Here is a 19,620-nt window from a genome sequence, read left to right on the forward strand (position 1 = left end):
AAGATGCAGGCTCATCATCACACGTTGCTACCAGGCTTCATGTAGTTAGGCAGATGCAGCCATAACTATAACACAGAATATTAATAGTGCTGCTTTCTGAATGATGGTGGAGAAAAGGATGAAACCTGGGACAGGAAAGTGGTCAGGAATTCAGAAATGTAATGGCCTTATGCCATTATAAATAATCTGGAAATCAGAACGACAAGTGAGGTGATTACATTTACAGATGACACAAAACTATTCAAAGTTGTTAAAAGACAGGTTGTGAAAAATTGCAGAAAGACCTTAGGAAATTAGAAGACTGGGCATCCAAATGACAGATGAATTTTAATGTAGATAAATGCAAAGTAATACACATTGGGAAGAATAATCCAAATCACAGTTAACCAATGCTAGGGTCTATCTTGGGAGTCAGCACCCACGAGAAAGATATAGGTGTCATTGAAGACAATATGTTTAAATCGCCTGCCCAGTGTGCAATGGCAGCCAAAAAAGCAAACGGAGTGCTATGAATTATTAGGAAAGAGATATTAAATAAGGCCAAGAATACTATAATGCCTTTATTGCTCCATGGTACAACCTCACCTTGAGTATTGCGTTCAATTCTAGTCGTCAACTCAAAAAAGATATAGCAGAATTAGAAAAGTATCAAAGAAGAGCGACCAAAATGATTAAGGGGATGGAACTCCTCTCATATGAGGAAAGGCTAAAAGAGGTTAGGGCTCTTCAGCTTGGAAAAGAGACAGCCGCGGGCAGGGTATTATAGAGGTCTATAAAATCTTGAGTGGTGTAGAATGGGTAAAAGTGAATTGACTTTTTACTCTTTCAAAAAGTGCAAAGATTAAAGGATATTCAATGAAGCTACATAGAAATACTTTTAAAACAAATAGGAGGAAATATTTTTTCACTCAATGAATAGTTGAGTTCTGGAACTTGTTGCCAGAGGATGTGATTACAGTGGTTAGCATATCTGGGTTTAAAAAAACATTTGGACAAATTCCTGTCTACCACTGAGAGAGACATGGGGAAGCCACTGCTTGCCCTGGGGTTGGTAGAATGGAATGTTACTACTACCTGGGTTTCTGTCAAGCACTTGTGACTTGCACTGGCTACTGTTGGAAACAGAATACCAGACTCGATGGACCATTGGTCTGATCCAGTATAGCTATTATGCTCTTATTGCTTCTCAAATCTTTATTCAATATGACCCCACTTCAGCAATTATTTTATTTGTAACACTTGTATCCCACATTTTCCCACCTATTTGCAGGCTGAATGTGGCTTACATAGTACCGTAGAGGCGATCGCCAATATCTGCATGAACAAATACAGAGCAAGGCTGTGGTAAAGTTCGTGCGTGACAGACAGATTTAGGAATCATAAGGAGGAAGAGGTAGTTTATGTCCAAACGAGCTTTGGTTTTGTTGTGTTGCAGAGTTGAGGCATTTAAGTTGGGTCGTTCGGGTATGCCTTTTTGAACAGGTAAGATTTTAGTAGTTTCCGGAAGTTTAGGTGGTCATATGTTGTTTTCACGGCGTTTGGTAGTGTGCATTGTAAGCCACTTTGAGCCTGCAAAACTGTGGAGAAAAACGTGGGGTATAAATGTATAAATAAATACTTGGCTGGGACAGGTGTCCACTTTGCAGTGAGTGTTGGAGAACCTATGGGTCACCTGTGTGACTGTTTCAATGGTGAGGAGAGCAAGTTTTGTCCAAGTACGGTCTGCTGGGTACTCTCCAAAGGTTGGGTTCAAGCTATCGATGTAGTTTTCAATGTTGGTGTTGTGCTGAGGAAGTGTGCTGTGTAATTTTGTTATTTTATCGTTGAAGTATTTAGCAAGTTTGTCTGCGGATGGGGTTTCCATGTTGGTTGTGGTGATTGGAGTGGTGTCTAGTAGTTTGTTTACGAGTTGGAATAATTTCTTCAAGTCTTTATAATCCACTCCTATTTTGGGTTTGTAGTAGGATCTTTTAAGTCTGTCTTGTTGCATATTTGTATTTTCTTTGTGATTGTTTCCATGCATTGAGTGATTGTTCATCTTTCAGTATTTTCCATGCACGTTCGAGTTTCCTGGTTTGTATTTTGTTTTAATTCATTATTGAATCATGGTATTGTGTTTTCCATATATGAGTCTGGCTGCTGTGTTTTGGGCAGTTTGGAGTTTCTTTATGATTTGTTCTTTGCATCTCACATACATTTCATTGCAGTAGTCTAGGTGGCTTAGTTCTAATTTGCGAAATATTTCCCTCGGGAAGAATGGTTTCACTTTCTTGAGTTTCCACATAGAGTGGAACATTTTCTTTGTTGTAGCTTTCACTTGGCTCTCTAGTGTTAGATTTCGGTCGACTGTAACTCCGAGTATTTTCAGGCTATCTGAAATAGGGAGGGTGTAGTCTCGGGTGGTTATGTTGGTGGGTTTGTTCGTGTTAAATTGGAATGAGAGGATTAGACAGTGTGTTTTTTCAGTGTTTAGTTTTAGTTGAAATGCGTTCACCCATGAGTTCATGATGATCAAGCTGAGTATGATTTCTTGGGTGATTTCTGTTAGGTCATGACTGTAAGGGATGTATATTTTGACATCGTCTGCATATATGAAAGGGTTAAGGCCTTGATTGGATAAGGATTTGGCTAGTGGGATCATCATTAGGTTGAAAAGAAGCAGTGAAAGTGGTGATCCTTGAGGTACTCCACAGTCTGTTTTCCATGGTGGTGATATATTCAAGTTTGATTTCACTTGATATGTTCTAGTTGTTAGGAAACCCTTGATCCAGCTGGTACACTTCCACCAATCCCAAAGTATTCTAGGATGTTTAGTAATATGCTTAGTAATATATAGTGGTTTACCATGTCGAACGCACTAGACATGTCGAATTGTATAAGTATGCTTTTGCCTGTTGCTATTTGTTGTTTGAATTTGGCTAGTAGAGTGATTAGTACTGTTTCGGTAATGTGGTTGGAGCGGAATCCTGATTGTGATTCGTGTGGTATTGTGAATTTGTTTATGTAGTCAGTAAGTTGTTTGGTTACTATGCTTTCCATCAGTTTGACTACCAGTGGAATTGATACTACTGGTCGGTAGTTGGTGATATTGTCTGTTTTTTTTCTTGGTATCTTTTGGTATTGGGGTAAGTAGGATGTTGCCATTTTCCTTTGGGAACAGACCATGTTGAAGCCTGTAGTTTAAGTGTACCCAAATGATGAAAAGAAAATAGCAAACTTCTACTCCACTCCATTCCCTCCATCCTCCCTGCCACTTATCCAAAGCATGTAGACAGCAGCAATGGTGGAAACATTAGCAGAATTAAACACAGGGACCTGTGCATCAGTGTGCACTCGCAGACGCGCATATTCTGCATGGCCTTCCAGTCAACGGAAAGCCTGCACAAAAGGAGACGGCAGGGCCTATAAACATTCACTGAATCACAGGCCTGATGGTTACTGTGATTCAGTGGGCATAGATCACAGTGGAGGTTCAGAGGAAGGGAGAGCAGCCCTGATTCTGTGACCCCATTTGGGGTCCTGACCCACAGTTTTTTTGAGACCCTGGCTTACACAAAAATAGTAGAAAAACTAAGAAAATAAGGAAATTCTGAAAAATAATTATACTTGAGACTATGGAATCTAGTTGAATAGTAATCCTTTGCTGTTTTCTTCATGGTAATTAACTAATCAAACACTTATTAAACAATAGATTTTTTTATTACAAAGTCTCTGAGAAATGAAAAAAAGTCAGAGAGGAAGAAAGAATAGATACCCTGAAATGGATCTTAATAAATCCTAATGAAAATATTCACACCTATTTTAAATGGTTACAATTGTTTACCATAAAAATAGCTAACTTTTGCTATGTCTAGCTATTCATCTATTACAAAAATACTGCAAATCTATAAACTGTCAGAATGTACTTTCTTTGCAACAATCTGCTATGACAGCTTGGAGAAGAGACGGCTGAGGGAGACATGATAGAGATATATAAAATAATGAGTCGAGTGGAACAGGTGGATGTGAAGCGTCTGTTCACGCTTTCCAAAAATACTAGGACTAGGGGGCATGAGGTGAAACTACAGTGTAGTAAATTTAAAACAAATCGGAGAAAATGTTTCTTCACCCAACGCATAATTAAACTCTGGAATTCGTTGCCAGAGAACGTGGTGAAGGCGGTTAGCTTGGCAGAGTTTAAAAGGGGGTTAGACGGTTTCCTAAAGGACAAGTCCATAAACCACTACTAAATGGACTTGGGAAAAATCCACACTTCCAGGAATAACATGTATAGAATGTTTGTACGTTTGGGAAGCTTGCCAGGTGCCCTTGGCCTGGATTGGCCGCTGTTGTGGATAGGATGCTGGGCTCGATGGACCCTTAGTCTTTTCCCAGTGTGGCATTACTTATGTACTTATGTAATAAATTAACACAGCACCTAATCAACATCTGTAGTTCTGGTTTCAATAAAATTGATAGAAATCCTTATCCTTTTGTAGACTGAAATGTCAAAATTGAAACAAACATTACAAGATTTCAAAAATGCATGGAAAAGCTCACCCTCAACTCTGCTTTTGGTTTTAAACTAAGAAAAAGATTTAAAACAGCAATTTAACAGATCTAACTTGGAAAGTGTCACAGGAGATTTCTACTGTTCTAGTTAATAAAGAGCACAACATCAGAGGGACACAAGATATGCTCCTCTATTATTATTATTAGCATTTGTGTAGCGCTACCAGATGCACGCAGCGCTGAACACCTGACACAAAGAGACAGTCCCTGCTCAAAAGAGCTTACAATCTAAATAATACAGTCAGACAAGACAGTTACGGGTGAGGGAAGTAATGGATGAGAAGGAGCAGTTCTATCAAGGCTTGATGTAATTCAACAGAAAATTACCACATGCTCGAGAAATCATAACTAATTTCATGTTTCTCTAATTCTTGTAGAATAATTCTCTGAAAAATGAGGATCGCAGGATCCAAATTTTCAGAAGGCATCCACCGTGATTTAAGTCTCACAACTTATTCTTGAACGTATTACCTGTAGCAGGTATTCTCCGAGGACAGCAGAACTTATATTCTCACAGATGGGTAACATGGGTCGTGTTGCCAGATCGGAGCTTGTAACAAGCTTAAAAATAGGTCCTTGAGGACGAGGCACGCTGCACCAAGCATGAGCAAGTGCCTTCCCACCTGCCATGAGAGCGTGGGACCAGCAGTACAATATAAAGAATAATAAAAAGGAGACACTCCAAGGAGAGCCAAGGAGAGGTGGGAGGATATGTGAGAATAGAAGACCTGATGTCCTCGGAGAATACCTGTAAAAGGTTAAGTATCTTCGCTTTCTCCTAGGACAAGCAGGCCTATAATTCTCGCAGATGGGAACCAGGCTCACCAAAAACAACAGCTAGTGAGAGCAAATAAATAATTAATCTGAAATTATATAAAATCTGAGAGTGCAGCCTGGAACAGAATAAAACAGGCCTAGGACTCTAGACCCCCAGACAAATTCTGCAGAACTGTATGTCCAAACAGACTGTTTGCATCGGGTATCCTGCTCAAGGCAGTAATGAGATGTGAATGTGTGGACTGAAGACTATGTCGCAGCCTTGCAAATTTCTTCAACAGAAGCTGACCTCAGATGGGCTACCTATGCAGCCATGGCTCTGACATTGTGAGCCCTGACATAACCCTCAAGAGTCAGCCCAGCCTGGGCATAAGTGAAAGAAATGTAATCTGACAGCCAATTGGAAATGGTGCATTTCCCAATGGCGACCTCCATTCTATTGGGATAAAAAGAAACAAAATGTTGGGTGGACTATTTGTAGGGCCTAGTCTGTTCCATGTAAAAGGCCAATGCTCACTTGCAGTCCAAGCTGTGAAATGTGCTTTCGCCAGGATGGGCATGAGGTCAGGGGAAGAATGTTGGCAAGACAATCAACTGGTTCAGCTGGAACTCTGACACAATCTTAGGTAGAAACTTAGGGTACATACGGAAGACTACTCAGTTATGATAAAACTTTGTATAACATGCATCCACCACTAAGGCCTGAAGCTCACAGACCCTCTACACATTGATAAGCACTAATTGCACTGAGGTGAATCCTTATGGAGTTGGTCTTGGGACCAGACTCGGAGAGGTGCAGAAGTTATTCAAGGAGGGTTCTGTGTAGGGCAGGAAATAGGATCTAAGGCCTTGCCCTCACAGCAGACGGCAAACCTTCTACATTTGAAAGAGTAAAACATTTTAGTGGAATCATTTCTGGAAGCCAGCAAGACCCTGTAGACTCCCTGAGGAAGATGCAAGGAAGCAAATTCTAAGATCTCAACATCCAGGCTGTGAGGGCCAGAGACCGGAGTTTTGGATGCAGAAGAGATCCCTCATTCTGCATGATGAGTCAGGAAACACTCCAATCTCCAAGGTTCTTCAGAGAACTCCAGAAGAGGAGGGCACCGGATCTGTCAGGGCCAGTTGGAAGTGATCAAGATCATGGTCCCACGGTCTTGCTTGATTTTCAGCAAAGTCTTCCCCACAAGAGGAATGGGAGGATATATATACAGAAATCCTGTCTCCCAGTGAAGGAGGAAGGCATTCAACGATAGTCTATCATAGGTACATAAGACTTGCCATACTGGGAAAGACCAAAGGTCCATCAAGCCCAGTATCCTGTTTCCAAGAGTGGCCAATCCAGGTCACAATATACCTGGCAAGATCCCAAAAAAGGACAAAACATTTTATACTGCTTATCCCAGAAATAGTGGATTTTCCCCAAGTCCATTCAATAACGGTCTATGGATTTTTCCTTTAGGAAGCCATCCAAACCTTTTTAAAACTCCGCTAAGCTAACCGCCTTTATCACATTCTCTGGCAACGAATTCCAGAGTTTAATTACACGATGAGTGAAAAAAGATTTTCTCCAATTCGTTTTAAATTTACTACATTGTAGCTTCATCGCATGCCCCCCAGTCCTAGTATTTTTGGAAAGCGTAAACAGACGCTTCACATCTACTTGTTCAACTCCACTCATTTTATAGACCTCTATCATATCTCCCCTCAGCCGCCTTTTCTCCAAGCTGAGGAGCCCTAGCCACTTTAGCCTTTCCTCATAGGGAAGTCGTCCCATCCCTTTTATCATTTTCGTCGCCCTTCTCTGCACCTTTTCTAATTCCACTATATCTTTTTTGAGATGCGGTGACCAGAATTGAACACAATATTCAAGATGCGGTCACACCACAGAGCGAAACAAAGGCATTATAACATCCTCATTTTTGTTTTCCATTCCTTTCCTAATAATACCTAGCATTCTATTTGCTTTCTTAGCCGCAGCAGCACATTGAGCAGGTTTCAACATATCATCAATGATGACACCTAGATCCCTTTCTTGATCCATGACGCCTAACGTGGAATCTTGCACGACGTAGCTATAATTCGGGTTCCTCTTTCCCACATGTATCACTTTGCACTTGCTCGTAAGGTCCTCTTGTAAATTTCTACAATCCTCCTGCGATTTAATGATTTTTAATAACTTTGTGTCATCAGCAAATTTAATTACCTCACTGGTTACTCCCATCTCTAGGTCATTTATAAATATGTTAAAAAGCAGAGATCCCAGCACAGACCCCCGGGGAACCCCACTAGCTACCCTTCTCCATTGAGAATACTGACCATTTAACTCTACTCTCTGTCTTCTATCTTTTAACCAGTTTTTAATCCATAATAGAACACTACCACCTCCTATCCCATGACTCTCCAATTTCCTCTGGAGTCTTTCATGAGATACTTTGTCAAACGCCTTCTGAAAATCCAGATACACAATCATGCATATTTTCAAAGCACTTTGGGAGGCTAAGTTCCATAGGTTTCTATGGAACTTTGGGAGGCTAAGTGCTTTGAAAATGAGCCCGAATATCAACCGGCTCACCTTTACCCACATGTTTGTTCACCCCTTCAAAGAAATGTAGTAGATTGGTGAGGCAAGATTTCCTTTCACTAAATCCATGTTGACTTTGTCTCATTAATCCATGCTTTTGAATATGCTCTGTAATTTTGTTCTTAATAATAGTCTCTACCATTTTGCTCATCACAGACATCAGACTCACTGGTCTATAATTTCCCGGATCTCCTCTGGAACCTTTTTTAAAAATCGGCATTACATTGGCCACCCTCCAATCTTCCGGTACCACTCTCGATTTTAAGGATAAATTACAAATTTCTAACATATTTAGATTTTAAGGATAAATGACATATTTCCACAAGCTCATTTTTTAGTTTTATCAGTACTCTGAGATGAATACTTTCCAGTCCAGGAGATTTGCTACTCTTCATTTTGTAGAACTGCCTCATTACATCCTCCTGGTTTACAGAGAATTACGTTTCTCCGACTCGTCAGCTTCGAATACCATTTCCGGCACCGGTATCCCACCCAAATCTTCCTTGGTGAAGACAGAAGCAAAGATTTAATCTCTCCGCTACAGCTTTGTCTTCCCTGATCATCTCTTTTACTCCTCAGTCATCTAGCAGTCCAACCGATTTTTTGCCAGCTTCCTGCTTTTAATATACCTAAAAATATATTTTACTGTGTGTTTTTGCCTCAAACGCAATCTTTTTTCGAAGTCCCTCTTAGCCTTCCTTATCAGCGCTTTGCATTTGACTTGACATTCCTTATGCTGTTTCTTATTATTTTCAGTCAGTTCCTTCTTCCATTTTCTGAAGGATTTCTTTTAGTTCTAATAGCTTCCTTCGCCTCACTTTTTAACCACGCCGGCTGTCGTTTGGCTGTCGTCGTCCTGTTTTAATACACCGAATATATTTGGCCTGGGCTTCCAGGATGGTGTTTTTGAACAGCATCCATGCCTGATGTAAATTTTTGACCCTCGCAGTCGCTCCTCTAAGTTTTTTTTTTCACCGTTCTTCTCATTTTATCATAGTTTCCTTTTTAAAAGTTAAATGCTAACGTATTTGATTTCCTATGTATACGTCAAAGCTAATATCAAATACGATCATATTATGATCACTGTTATCAAGCGGCCCCAGCACTATTACCTCCCGCACCAGGCTTGGAGCCTGGAACAGAACTGAGGGACTGAGTGGCAAAGAGATCCACTGAGGGGGTGTCCCATACTTGGAAGATCTCACGGGCACTGCCCATTCTGAGGGACCATTTGTGTGGTTGCATGACCCTGCTCAGTCTGTCGGCCAAGCAGACTAGGCAGGGTAAGTGGCCTTGAGGATCATCCCATGCTGGCGTGCCCAACTCCACATCCGGACAGCCTCCTGACATAGAGGGCTTGATCCGGAGCCCCATCCCCCTTGCTTGTTTGTGTAGTACATGGCAACCTGACGTTCTGTTAGAATTAGTACAAGCTGGTTGTTCAGCCAATCCCTGAAAGCCTTTAGAGCATTCCAGATCGCCCGGAACTCCAGAAGGTTGATTTGGAAATCTGTTTACTGGCCTGACCAAGCACCTTGAGTGTGAAGCCCGTCTAAATGAGCTCCTCAACCTAGGCAGGATGCATCCGTCGTTAGCACTTTCATGGGCTGTGGAATTTGGAATGGTAGTCCCAGAGTCAAATTGTATCGAATTATGCACCAGAGTAAAGACTGAACCAGCACTGGCGGAACTCTGATCACATCCTCTAGGTTCCCTGTGGCCTGACACCACTGGGAACTTACAGTCCCATTGGGCAGTTTTCATGTTAAGACTTGCTATGTGTGTCACATGAACAAGTAAAGGTCATGTGGCTCAACAACCTCAACATCTGCCGGGCTGTGACCTGCCGAGCTACTCAGATGTGAGTGGTGATGGTGACATGGGAAGAAAGCCCAAGCCGACTGAGTGTCTTGGAGGGCTCCAATGAACTCCAATCACTGGACAGGGAACAGATGGGACGGGATAGCTTAAAATGAACCCTAGTAGCTACCAGTTCTCCGCATTGGACTCCTGAACACCGTCCAGCGACATGCTCCTCACCAGCCATTCATCAAGATGGGAGTACACATGGACTCCCAGTCTGCATAGCAATGCTGCGACTACTGCAAGGCACTTGGTAAAAATGCTGGGAGCGGACGAGAGGTCAAAAGGCAACATGCGATACTGGAAGTGATGTGTCCCCAGCTGAAACTGAAGATATTTTCTGTGAGCTGGAAGTATTAGGATACGAGTATAAGCATCCTTTAAGTCCAGAAAGCATAGCCAATCGTTTTCCTAAAGAATGGGAAGCCATCCTGAACTTTTCTTTGACCAGGAATTTTCAGGCCCCTCAGATCTAGGATGGGAGACATCCCACTGTTTTCTTTTGCACAAGTATTTAGAATAGAATCCCTTCCCTTCTTCCCCTGGTGGAATGGGTTTGACTGCATGGGCCTTCAGAAGGGTGGAGAGTTCCTCTGCAAGTATCTGTTTGTGCTGAGAGTGAAAGTGATGTGCCCTTGGTGGGCAATTTGATGGTCTCTGACGTCAATGTAGGGTGTAACTGAGATGAACTATTTGAAGAACCCACCGGTCAGAGGTTACAAGGGGCCATCTTTCTTGGCAAAACTTCAGCCTCCCCCCAACTAGCAAGTCATCCGGAATGGTCATTTTTACAGCAGCTATGCTCTGCTGGAGCCAGTCAAAAGCTTGCCCCTGCTTTGATTGGGGAGCAGTGTGGGTCTTGGGCACACGCTATTGACAAGAACAAGCACACTGGGGCTGAGCCTGCTGAGGGGTGTACCTACGCCTCTGCAAGTAATAAGTACTCTTCTTCAACTTGCTAAAAAACTCCTAGAGAAGGAGGCAGGTGCAGAAGGCACCCAGCGGAAGAGAGACTTGATAGTATCAGTGTGCTTCTTGATGAGGTCGGAGACCTTCTCCACCTTCTCTCCAAAAAGATTATCCCCTCAGCACGTGGCATCTGCCAATCTCTGCTGGAATGCTGGGTCCAAGTAAGAGATACACAGCCATACTCTGGGCAGATTTCCTAGAGACCACATCAAGTGTTGTAGGTGCCCCTGGCCAAGAACGTATGACACACCTTCTGCTGCTTGACCAGCTGGCGAACAGATTCAGCCTGTGAATGGATATGGGAGATGAGCATGGAAGCCTGATACATCTTCTGCCCAAAAGAATCCAGGGTTCTAGTTTCTCTGCCAGGGGTCGCTGAAACATAGTCCCTAGAACTCCTGGCCCTTTTGAGCGCAGATTCTACCACTAGGGAATGATGCGGCAACTGAGGCTGATCAATCACTTCCAGCGTGTAAAGGTTTCGCAGCCATATGGACCGCAGCACCCAATGGTGATATGTCAACGCCAAAAACATAGATGCCGACACCGTCGAGGCTTCAGACCTGGCTCCCAAAATCTTCTCTGAGCCTCTCTGGCCAACTGTTTTCTTCATACGATGACAGAGAATACAGTTTGCAGGGATATGATCAAGCCTCAAACACTGCAGACAACAAGAATGGGTGTCCTTGCCAGAGATGGTCCTGCTGCACCAAGTGCAGAGCTTGAAGCCACTGGGAATCTTCAATGACATGAAAGGAAAAACAGCGGAGGCCAAATCGAACGACTCAAAGGGAACAGCACCAAAAAAAAAAAAAAAGGAAAAACTCGATTGGAGCTCAGGCTCAACCGTGGTCTAGCGAGCACAGTAAAACAAAACTTAGAAGGAAGGCAAAAATAATCTAAACAATATACGAGGCTAAAATAGGCAAATCCTGATAGAGGTATTAAAAAAAGAAAAAGGAAGACAGAAAAAGATGAAAGACAAGCCAGCTGTGAGAAGTGGATAATGAACGCATCCTCTCCTCACCGCAGAAAAAAGAACTGTTGGTCCCGTGCTGTTGCGGCAGGTGGGAAGGCACTCGCTCATGTGTGGTGGAGCGCACCTTGAGCTCAAAAGTCCTATTTTTAAGCTTGTTATGAGCTCTGGACCGGCAGTCACCCATCTGTGAGAATTATAGGCCTACTTGTCCTCGGAGAATCTCTTGTACCACATTGTTTATCACACTGGCTAGACCAGTTTAAACAAAGGAAAATGTGTGGCATCAGTCAGAGAAAAGCTGAACAATGCAACACTAACTAAAAGATGCAATAGACCTTAATTTATTTTAAAATGTATGTTTACATGGATCATATAATTTAATCAACTGAAAAGCCAGCTCTGATACTTGCTATATGCTGTTAACTTTACATTCTCATCTTACCTTGTGTTCGCAGTGTACCAAAATCTAACATTTCTGTTGATGAATAAATTCCAGGGGCTTTAAAAAAGAGAAAAGTTTATTTCACTTTCAGCATGGCTACTGCAATGTGAGTATACTAAGATGAACAAAAACAAAAACAAAACAAAACAGCAGCTACAAACCTGTTGTGACTTCTACCTCCACAGGTAGTACAATAAATTCAGTACTGTCTGAGGTGTTAGTTTTAATTCTAATGAAAGCTGTATGATTGTCTGCTTCTCGTGAAGAAAAGCTGGCACGCATTACTCCTTTTGTTTCATAGGGAGGAATTTCCTATAGGAACAAGACAAGTGCATTTTAAAATAGAGCACCCCAATTAGAAGATAAGAACACAACAGTAGGAAGGACAAATACTAAGAAGTACAGGAACAGAAACATTGCTCTGCCTTGCTATGTTTATTGCCAACCATCAGAAAAAATGGCAACTATACATTCTCCAATAAGAAGCTATAAAGTATATTTCTCAATTTCCTTTGGATGGACTGTGTATCAGAAAGAAAAATGTAGAATGAACCATCTAGGTTCTAATCTTAGGTTGTATTTATGAGATAATGAAATGGTAGCATTATTCAAGGTGCTCAATTTCTCTTTCCAATTGGTGATCGATAAACTTTTTGTTTAAAGAGTTAACAACCATAAATTTCTGGATGTCAGCAAATAGATTAAAACTAAATATATTCAAAAATTATCTTTCAGAATTTCAGATAGGAGATATTATTCCTATTTTGCAAAAGGTTAAGTATTTAGGTATTATATTAGATTCCTCTTTGTCTTTCGGGTCTCATATTAGATTTTTAGTAAAGAAGATTTTCTTTAAATTGAAAATATTACATAAAATAAGCCTTCTATCTGCATTGGTAATACCATTTTTTTTTTTACTACTGCAACTCTTTGTTGTTAGGTATGCCTTTGCAAATGGCACACAATGCCGCAGCCTGTATTGTTACAGGTACCTTAAAATTTGACCACATCTCTCCCGAACTTCAAAAATTGCATTGGCTACCCATTAAATGGTGAGCAGAATTTAAAAATTCTGACTTTGACATTTAAAATTCTAACTGGTGGTGTACCCCCATCTTTGGCCACTACAACTGTATCATCCACCTCGCCCATTGAGGTCCGATGACAAATTTATAGTGCAGGCAGATCAGATTATTCCAGATCAAGAATTTTTTTTTATGTAGAAGTTGCACGTTTGTAGAACACCCTCTTAGAAGGCCTACATATTATAAAAAGATTATTTACAATTTAGAAAATTACTTAAGACACACTTGTTTCAACAAGCTTTTTAGATGACAGTTGTTTTTACAATGTATTCATTTTATTGACTTTGTTTTAATTTGTTTTATTACATATGTAAATCTGTAAACTGCCTAGCACCATGGATAGTGCTTTATAGAAACTGTGAAATAAATAAAGTTAGTAATTAATACGACACACAGGTATGTATAACAGGACTTAACAAATGTTTACTAAATCTACCTTACACCCCAGTGAGTGTGATTATACTCATTTGTCGAGTGCACAACCCACCAGGTCTAGGATAGACTAATCTGTTGCTCACTCAGGATCTCTTTACTGAGGTGGAGTCTGCGGAATTAAAGACCACTGAGATCTCAGATCACACCTGGGTAGAAATGGCAGTCTGCCTATTGAGGGGTCGGGAGAGTGTTGCAATTTCTGGTACACCTCTACCAGAATAATAAATTCAATGAGCTCCTCCTTGATAAGTGGAATCTGTATGACTAATGTAATAAAGATCATACCGAACCTGTTCTTTAATGGGAGACAGCTAATGCTGTCCCCCGTGGCAAAATTATTGCATACACTAGCTTTCAGAAAAAGACCAGGAATAAAGAACTCCTGCATCTGGAGAGAAGTGTCACCCAGTTATGCCAGCAATTTAGGAAATCCAGTTCCTTGCATCATAAGAAATTATTATTGGAAGCCCAGCAAACTTTAAATTCCCTTTTACACAGGCCTGCACTGCAACCTTTAGCATATTATAAGTACACATATAAATATGCTAATAAAAGCTGTAGGATTCTGGCTAAACGTGTTAAGGGACCCACCAAAATTACTACATTAAGAAGCGATGTGGATGTGTTGGCACACATCGACGTGGAAATCAACAATATATTTAGAAGCCCCACTAGATAGTGTCATCTATTTCTCTAGTTTGAATCTTCCAAAAGCCTCCGATTCTGATCTCTTGAAACTGAATGCCCCTATTAAGTCTGGGAAGGTGGAATGGGCCATTAGCCAGAGCCTGCTTAACAAGACCCCGGAACCTGATGGTTTTAGGAGAAAATTCCATGAACTGCTGAAGGATCAAATTGTACCTATTCTGGTTGAATCCTTTAATGTTCATATTGCCAAAGGCTCTTTTTATGGATACTGTAAACATGGCACAGATTATTGTATTTCTGTAATCAGGCCGAGGTCTGGAAAAACCTGAATCATATTGTCTTTATTTTACTCTTAAATTTCGAGGCCAAATTTTTTCCTAAAATTTTGGCTAATTGGTTCTTTTAGAAGTTACCCTCCCTAACAGTGGAGCCCCAGGTAGGTTTTGATATGAGTCGAATGATTTCTAAAAATATTAGGAAAATTGTAGCAGCGCTAGAATTGTCCCAAGCTGAGGAGGTCCCCAAGTTACTCATTAACTTCGATGCATAGAAAACATTTGACAGGGTGGTACGGGACTTCCTCTGACACTGGAGGCCTATGTGATTTGAGGTATTTTTGTAAACGCTATAGCGACCTTGTATAATAACCCTCCGTAAAGACCTGTGCACATCCAGCAGATAGCCAAGACCTGTCGCTTCTTCCTCTATAACATTAGCAAAATCCGCCCTTTCCTCTCTGAGCACACCACCCGAACTCTCATCCACTCTCTCGTTACCTCTCACCTTGACTACTGCAACCTACTCCTCACTGGTCTCCCACTTAGCCACCTATGACCCCTTCAGTCCGTTCAGAACTCTGCTGCACGTCTTATCTTCCGCCTGAACCGATACACTCGCATCACCCCTCTCCTCAAGTCACTTCATTGGCTTCCGATCAGGTACCGCATTCAATTCAAGCTTCTGCTACTAACCTACAAATGTACTCGATCTGCAGCCCCTCCTTACCTCTCAACCCTCATCTCCCCTTACGTTCCTACCCGTAACCTCCGCTCTCAAGATAAATCCCTCCTTTCAGTACCCTTCTCCACCACTGCCAACTCCAGGCTCCACCCTTTCTGCCTTGCCTCACCCCACGGGTGGAACAAACTCCCCGAGCCCATACGTCAGGCCCCCCTCCCTCCCCATCTTCAAATCTCTGCTTAAAGCCCACCTCTTCAATGTCGCCTTCGGCACCTAACCTCTACACCTCTACCCAGGAAATCTAGACTGCCCAACTTGACATTTCGTTCTTTAGATTGTAAGCTCATTTGAGCAGGGACCGTTCTTCTTTGTTTATTTTGTACAGCGCTGAGTAACCCTAGTAGTGCTCTAGAAATGTTAAGTAGTAGTAGTAGTAACAGCAGCCGATCAGTAAATTTTGATGGTCAGGAAGGAAGCTGCTAAAAATGAAATGGAGTTACCTAATCAGTTCTTGGGGTCTACCTTATACACAGATCTCACATTCAAGGAGGCTTTCTTTACTCCTCACCATTATATCTTCTGCATGCATGACTTTTGGCACTGCTGCCTAAATTCAGAAATAGTTTGCTGCTCCATCCTTTGTTGCAAAGTGGAATCTGGATCCTGCTAGTAGTTTATTTCTGCCTTTGGTAGGAAATGTGGACTTTCAGCCTGGCTTCGACAATGCAGTTTTTCAGTATTGGAAATCTGGTGGTATTGTATTTTTGGAACATCTGATACAGGAGAATGTTATCTTCTGCAGTTTTGCAACACCATTTCTCACTTGCTCTACCTGATAGATTTGCCTACATGCAGATCTCGCATTATGTGCTTCGCCTACACACCACAAGTTTGTCTCTCCAATTTAGAAGCTGTCTCAAGAAGTTTTTGGAAGAGGATGCAGCTGGTCAGGTCTCCATTTCTTGTTTTAAAGGGAAGTTGGTTAAGCTCCAACCTCTGAAAAACTATACTTCTCTGCTGGAGGCCTGGAATGAAGATATGGGTAGGTCTCTCCAGATATCACTGTGTAGGCTATGTTTAAATCTATACCGGCTTTGGTGCATAGAGCTGAATTACAAGCGTGCCAATACTGAGTAATTCAAAGAGCTTATTTTTCCCAGAAACAGGCCTATCATGTGTGTTGTACTGACATTTCTCTCGGTTTGAAGTGTACCGCTCAAGACAATAATTTTTTTCATGGTGTATGGCAGTGTAAGCAAATACAGGCATTTAGGTTTGCTCTTCTCATCTATTTACAGCATATTTTAGATATGTGCCATAATAGCATTTTGAGCCTCAAGGATGAGGGTGAGGAATATGAAGAAGCTGATAAGGATAAAGCTTAACTGCTTAACAATTATTTCTGTTCTGTGATCACAGATGAAAGGCAGAGGGTAAGAAAGAAAAGACCTTGCCGCAGAAGCTAAAACTTACAGTAACAGCTTTTTGAGGTACATCAGAAGCAGAAAGCCTGTGAGGGAATCCGTGGGACCGTTAGATCGCAAAGGAGCAATAGGGGCACTCAGGGAGGACAAGGCCACAGTGGAGAAATAGAATGAATTCTTTGCTTCTGTCTTTACGTAAAAAGATTTAAGAGATCTACCTATGCCGAAAATGGTTTTCAAGGGTGATGATGCAGACAAACTGAAAGAAATCTCAGTCAGCCTTGAAGATGTACTGAGCCAAATCGACAAACTAAAGAGTAGTAAATCACCTAGACATGATTGCATATATCCAAGGGTACTCAAAGAACTCAAGCTGGCAATTGCTGATCTGCTGTTGGTAATATGTAATCTGTCATTAAAATTGTCCGTAGTAACCTAACCATTGGAGAGTGGTCAATGTAACGTTGATTTTTAAAAAGGGTTCCAGGGATGATCCAGAAAATTACAGCCCAGCAAGCCCGACGTCGGTACCGGGTAAAATAGTGGAAACTATTATAAAGAATAAAGTAAAGATACTTACCTGTAGCAGGTATTCTCCGAGCACAGCAAGCTGATTATTCTCACATGGGTCTGCGATCCGCGCCGGCCCGGGAATCGGCAAAATAATATAGCAAAAACAAAAAGATTTGCCTGAGCCTCCTGGCATGCATGCAGCGACACACCGCGCATATGCAATCTGACTTCCTGCCCGCCTCGTGAGCGCGTACCTCAGTTAAGTCCAAAAGCATAAACAAATGAAGAACTCCAAGGGGAGGTGGGCGGGATTGTGAAAATAATCAGCCTGCTCTCCTCAGAAAATACCTGCTACAGGTAAGTATCTTCGCTTTCTCTGAGGACAAGCAGGCTGAAATATTCTCACACATGGGGTATCCCTGGCAACCAGGCTCACCCAAAACAATGAACATTGGTCAATTGGGCTGCGCAATGGCGAGGACATAACAGAGATTAAAACTATATACAACTAGTTGAGAGTGCAGCCTGGAACAGAATAAAACAGGCCTAGGTGGGTGGAGTTGGATTTTAAACCCCAAACAGATTCTGCAGCACTGACTGCCCAAACCGACTGTTGTGTCGGGTATCCTGCTCAAGGCAGCAGTGATGTGAATGTGTGGACTGAAGACCACATTGCAGCTTTGCAAATTTCTTCAATGGACGCCTTCTGCTGCCTGACCACCTGTCAAAAAGGTTCGGCCTGCTCCGAAAGGAGGGCATCGACCAAACTACCCTGTTTCCCCGAAAGTAAGACATCCCCCGAAAATAAGACCTAGTAGAGGTTTTTCAGAATTGGTAGATATAAGGCCTCCCCCGAAAGTAAGACCTAGCAAATTTTTTGTTTGAAAGCAGGGCCGCCGAGAGCTGGACAAGGCCGCCCCCCCCCCCCCCCCCCGTCGCTCTCGGAACTAACCTTAAACGCCTCCTTTCTCCTTCGCAGCAAGCAGCAGCAGGGCAGACCTCTCCTTCGTTCCGTGCCCCGCCCTCGCGGACGTTACGTCAGGCGAGGGCGGGACACGGAAGGAAGGAGTGGCCTGCCCTGCTGCTGCTTGCTGCGAAGGTGAAAGGAGGCGTTTAAGGTTAGTTCCAGGAGCGACGGAGGGTGGGCGGGCCAACCCCAATGTTTCCCAGAAAAATAAGACAGCCCCTGAAAATAAGACCTAGCGCATTTTGGGGGGCAAAAATTAATATAAGACAGTGTCTTATTTTCGGGGAAACACGGTAGACAGCTGTCTCACCGAGTTCCGAAAGTGAATGCTCATGAAGAGCTGGTAAGATTGGTTATGGGCAGCGAGCATAGCGGCCTGATACATCTTCCTCCCAAAAGAATCCAAGCTCCTAGCCTCTCTGCCTGGGGGTGCCAGGGCATAGTTTCTTGTACTCTTAGCTCTTTTGATGGCAGAGTCCACCACCATGGAGTTATGGGGTAACTGAGACCTCATCAACCCAGGTTCACCTTGGATCCGGTACTGGGAATCAGTCATCTTGGGGATCACAGGACCAGACAGAGGGAACGACCAGTTTCGCATAAGGACTTCCCGGAGTACCTTATACAAAGGAGCCACAAAGGAGCCATTACTGCCTCCTTAGGTGGAGAGGTGTAGTCCAGGGCCTTGAGCATCTCAGCCCTGGGCTCATCCACCACTTCTGCAGGAAATGGAATGGTGTCAGCCATTTCCCTCACACACGATAAAAAGGAGAGACTCTCAGGAGGGGAGAGGCTGTCAGGAGGAGACAGTCTCCTTTCAGGTGGAGGGGAAAGGTTCAGAGGGAATCCCAAAGGACTCATCGGAGGAAAAGCACCTGGGATCTTCCTCTGACTCCCACGAGCGCTCCTCCTCAGTGTCAGAAAGCACTTCCCTCAGGGACCTCCAAGACTGAGCCTGTCTTGATGCTGAGGACCCATGGTCCTGATGGCGATGTCAAGGGGCCGACGCCTGCATGGACTGCGGTGAAGCTTCCTCCACCAACGTCAATGAGGAGACAGCCTGGGTGGCAGCCCATACTGGTGCCGAAATCAGGGACCTCACCACAGCGGAAGGCTAGACGCCGCTACAGCAGACGGTATGGCAGCCGCAAGCACCCCTGATGCCGAAGCAAATTGATGCAGCAGTCCTTACAGAAGCTCTAGAAGTAAGGCCGGGATGCCCCCATTGAGAGCCGCCATCGGAGAAGGCTGCGGGGTTGGTGAAGCAGTCGGTGGCATAGTCTGCTGAGGCTCAGGAGCACGAACCGGACTGCTGAGAGGCTGACACGTTGGCACCTCCTGTATGGAGAAGGAGTAGTCCTCCCGGTGCTGATGCTTCCCGGGTGCCGAATCCCTCAACGCCCTAGAGCTCCCGGCACCATGT

General features: G+C 43.0%; 1 protein-coding gene across 1 annotated transcript in view; it reads right to left on the reverse strand.

The window, feature by feature from the left end:
* TMEM131 (transmembrane protein 131) overlaps positions 1 to 19,620 on the reverse strand; it is a 489,982-nt gene that overhangs the window by 200,800 nt on the left and 269,562 nt on the right. The window contains exons 9-10 of the mRNA XM_030201383.1: positions 12,327 to 12,477; positions 12,166 to 12,222 (exon numbers count right to left, since the gene is read on the reverse strand). Of these exons, the coding sequence (XP_030057243.1) occupies positions 12,166 to 12,222; positions 12,327 to 12,477 (208 nt within the window). The remainder of the gene's footprint in view (positions 1 to 12,165; positions 12,223 to 12,326; positions 12,478 to 19,620) is intronic.

Source organism: Microcaecilia unicolor, chromosome 4 (genome assembly GCF_901765095.1).
Source record: "Microcaecilia unicolor chromosome 4, aMicUni1.1, whole genome shotgun sequence".
NCBI classification, from domain to species: Eukaryota; Metazoa; Chordata; class Amphibia; order Gymnophiona; family Siphonopidae; genus Microcaecilia; species Microcaecilia unicolor.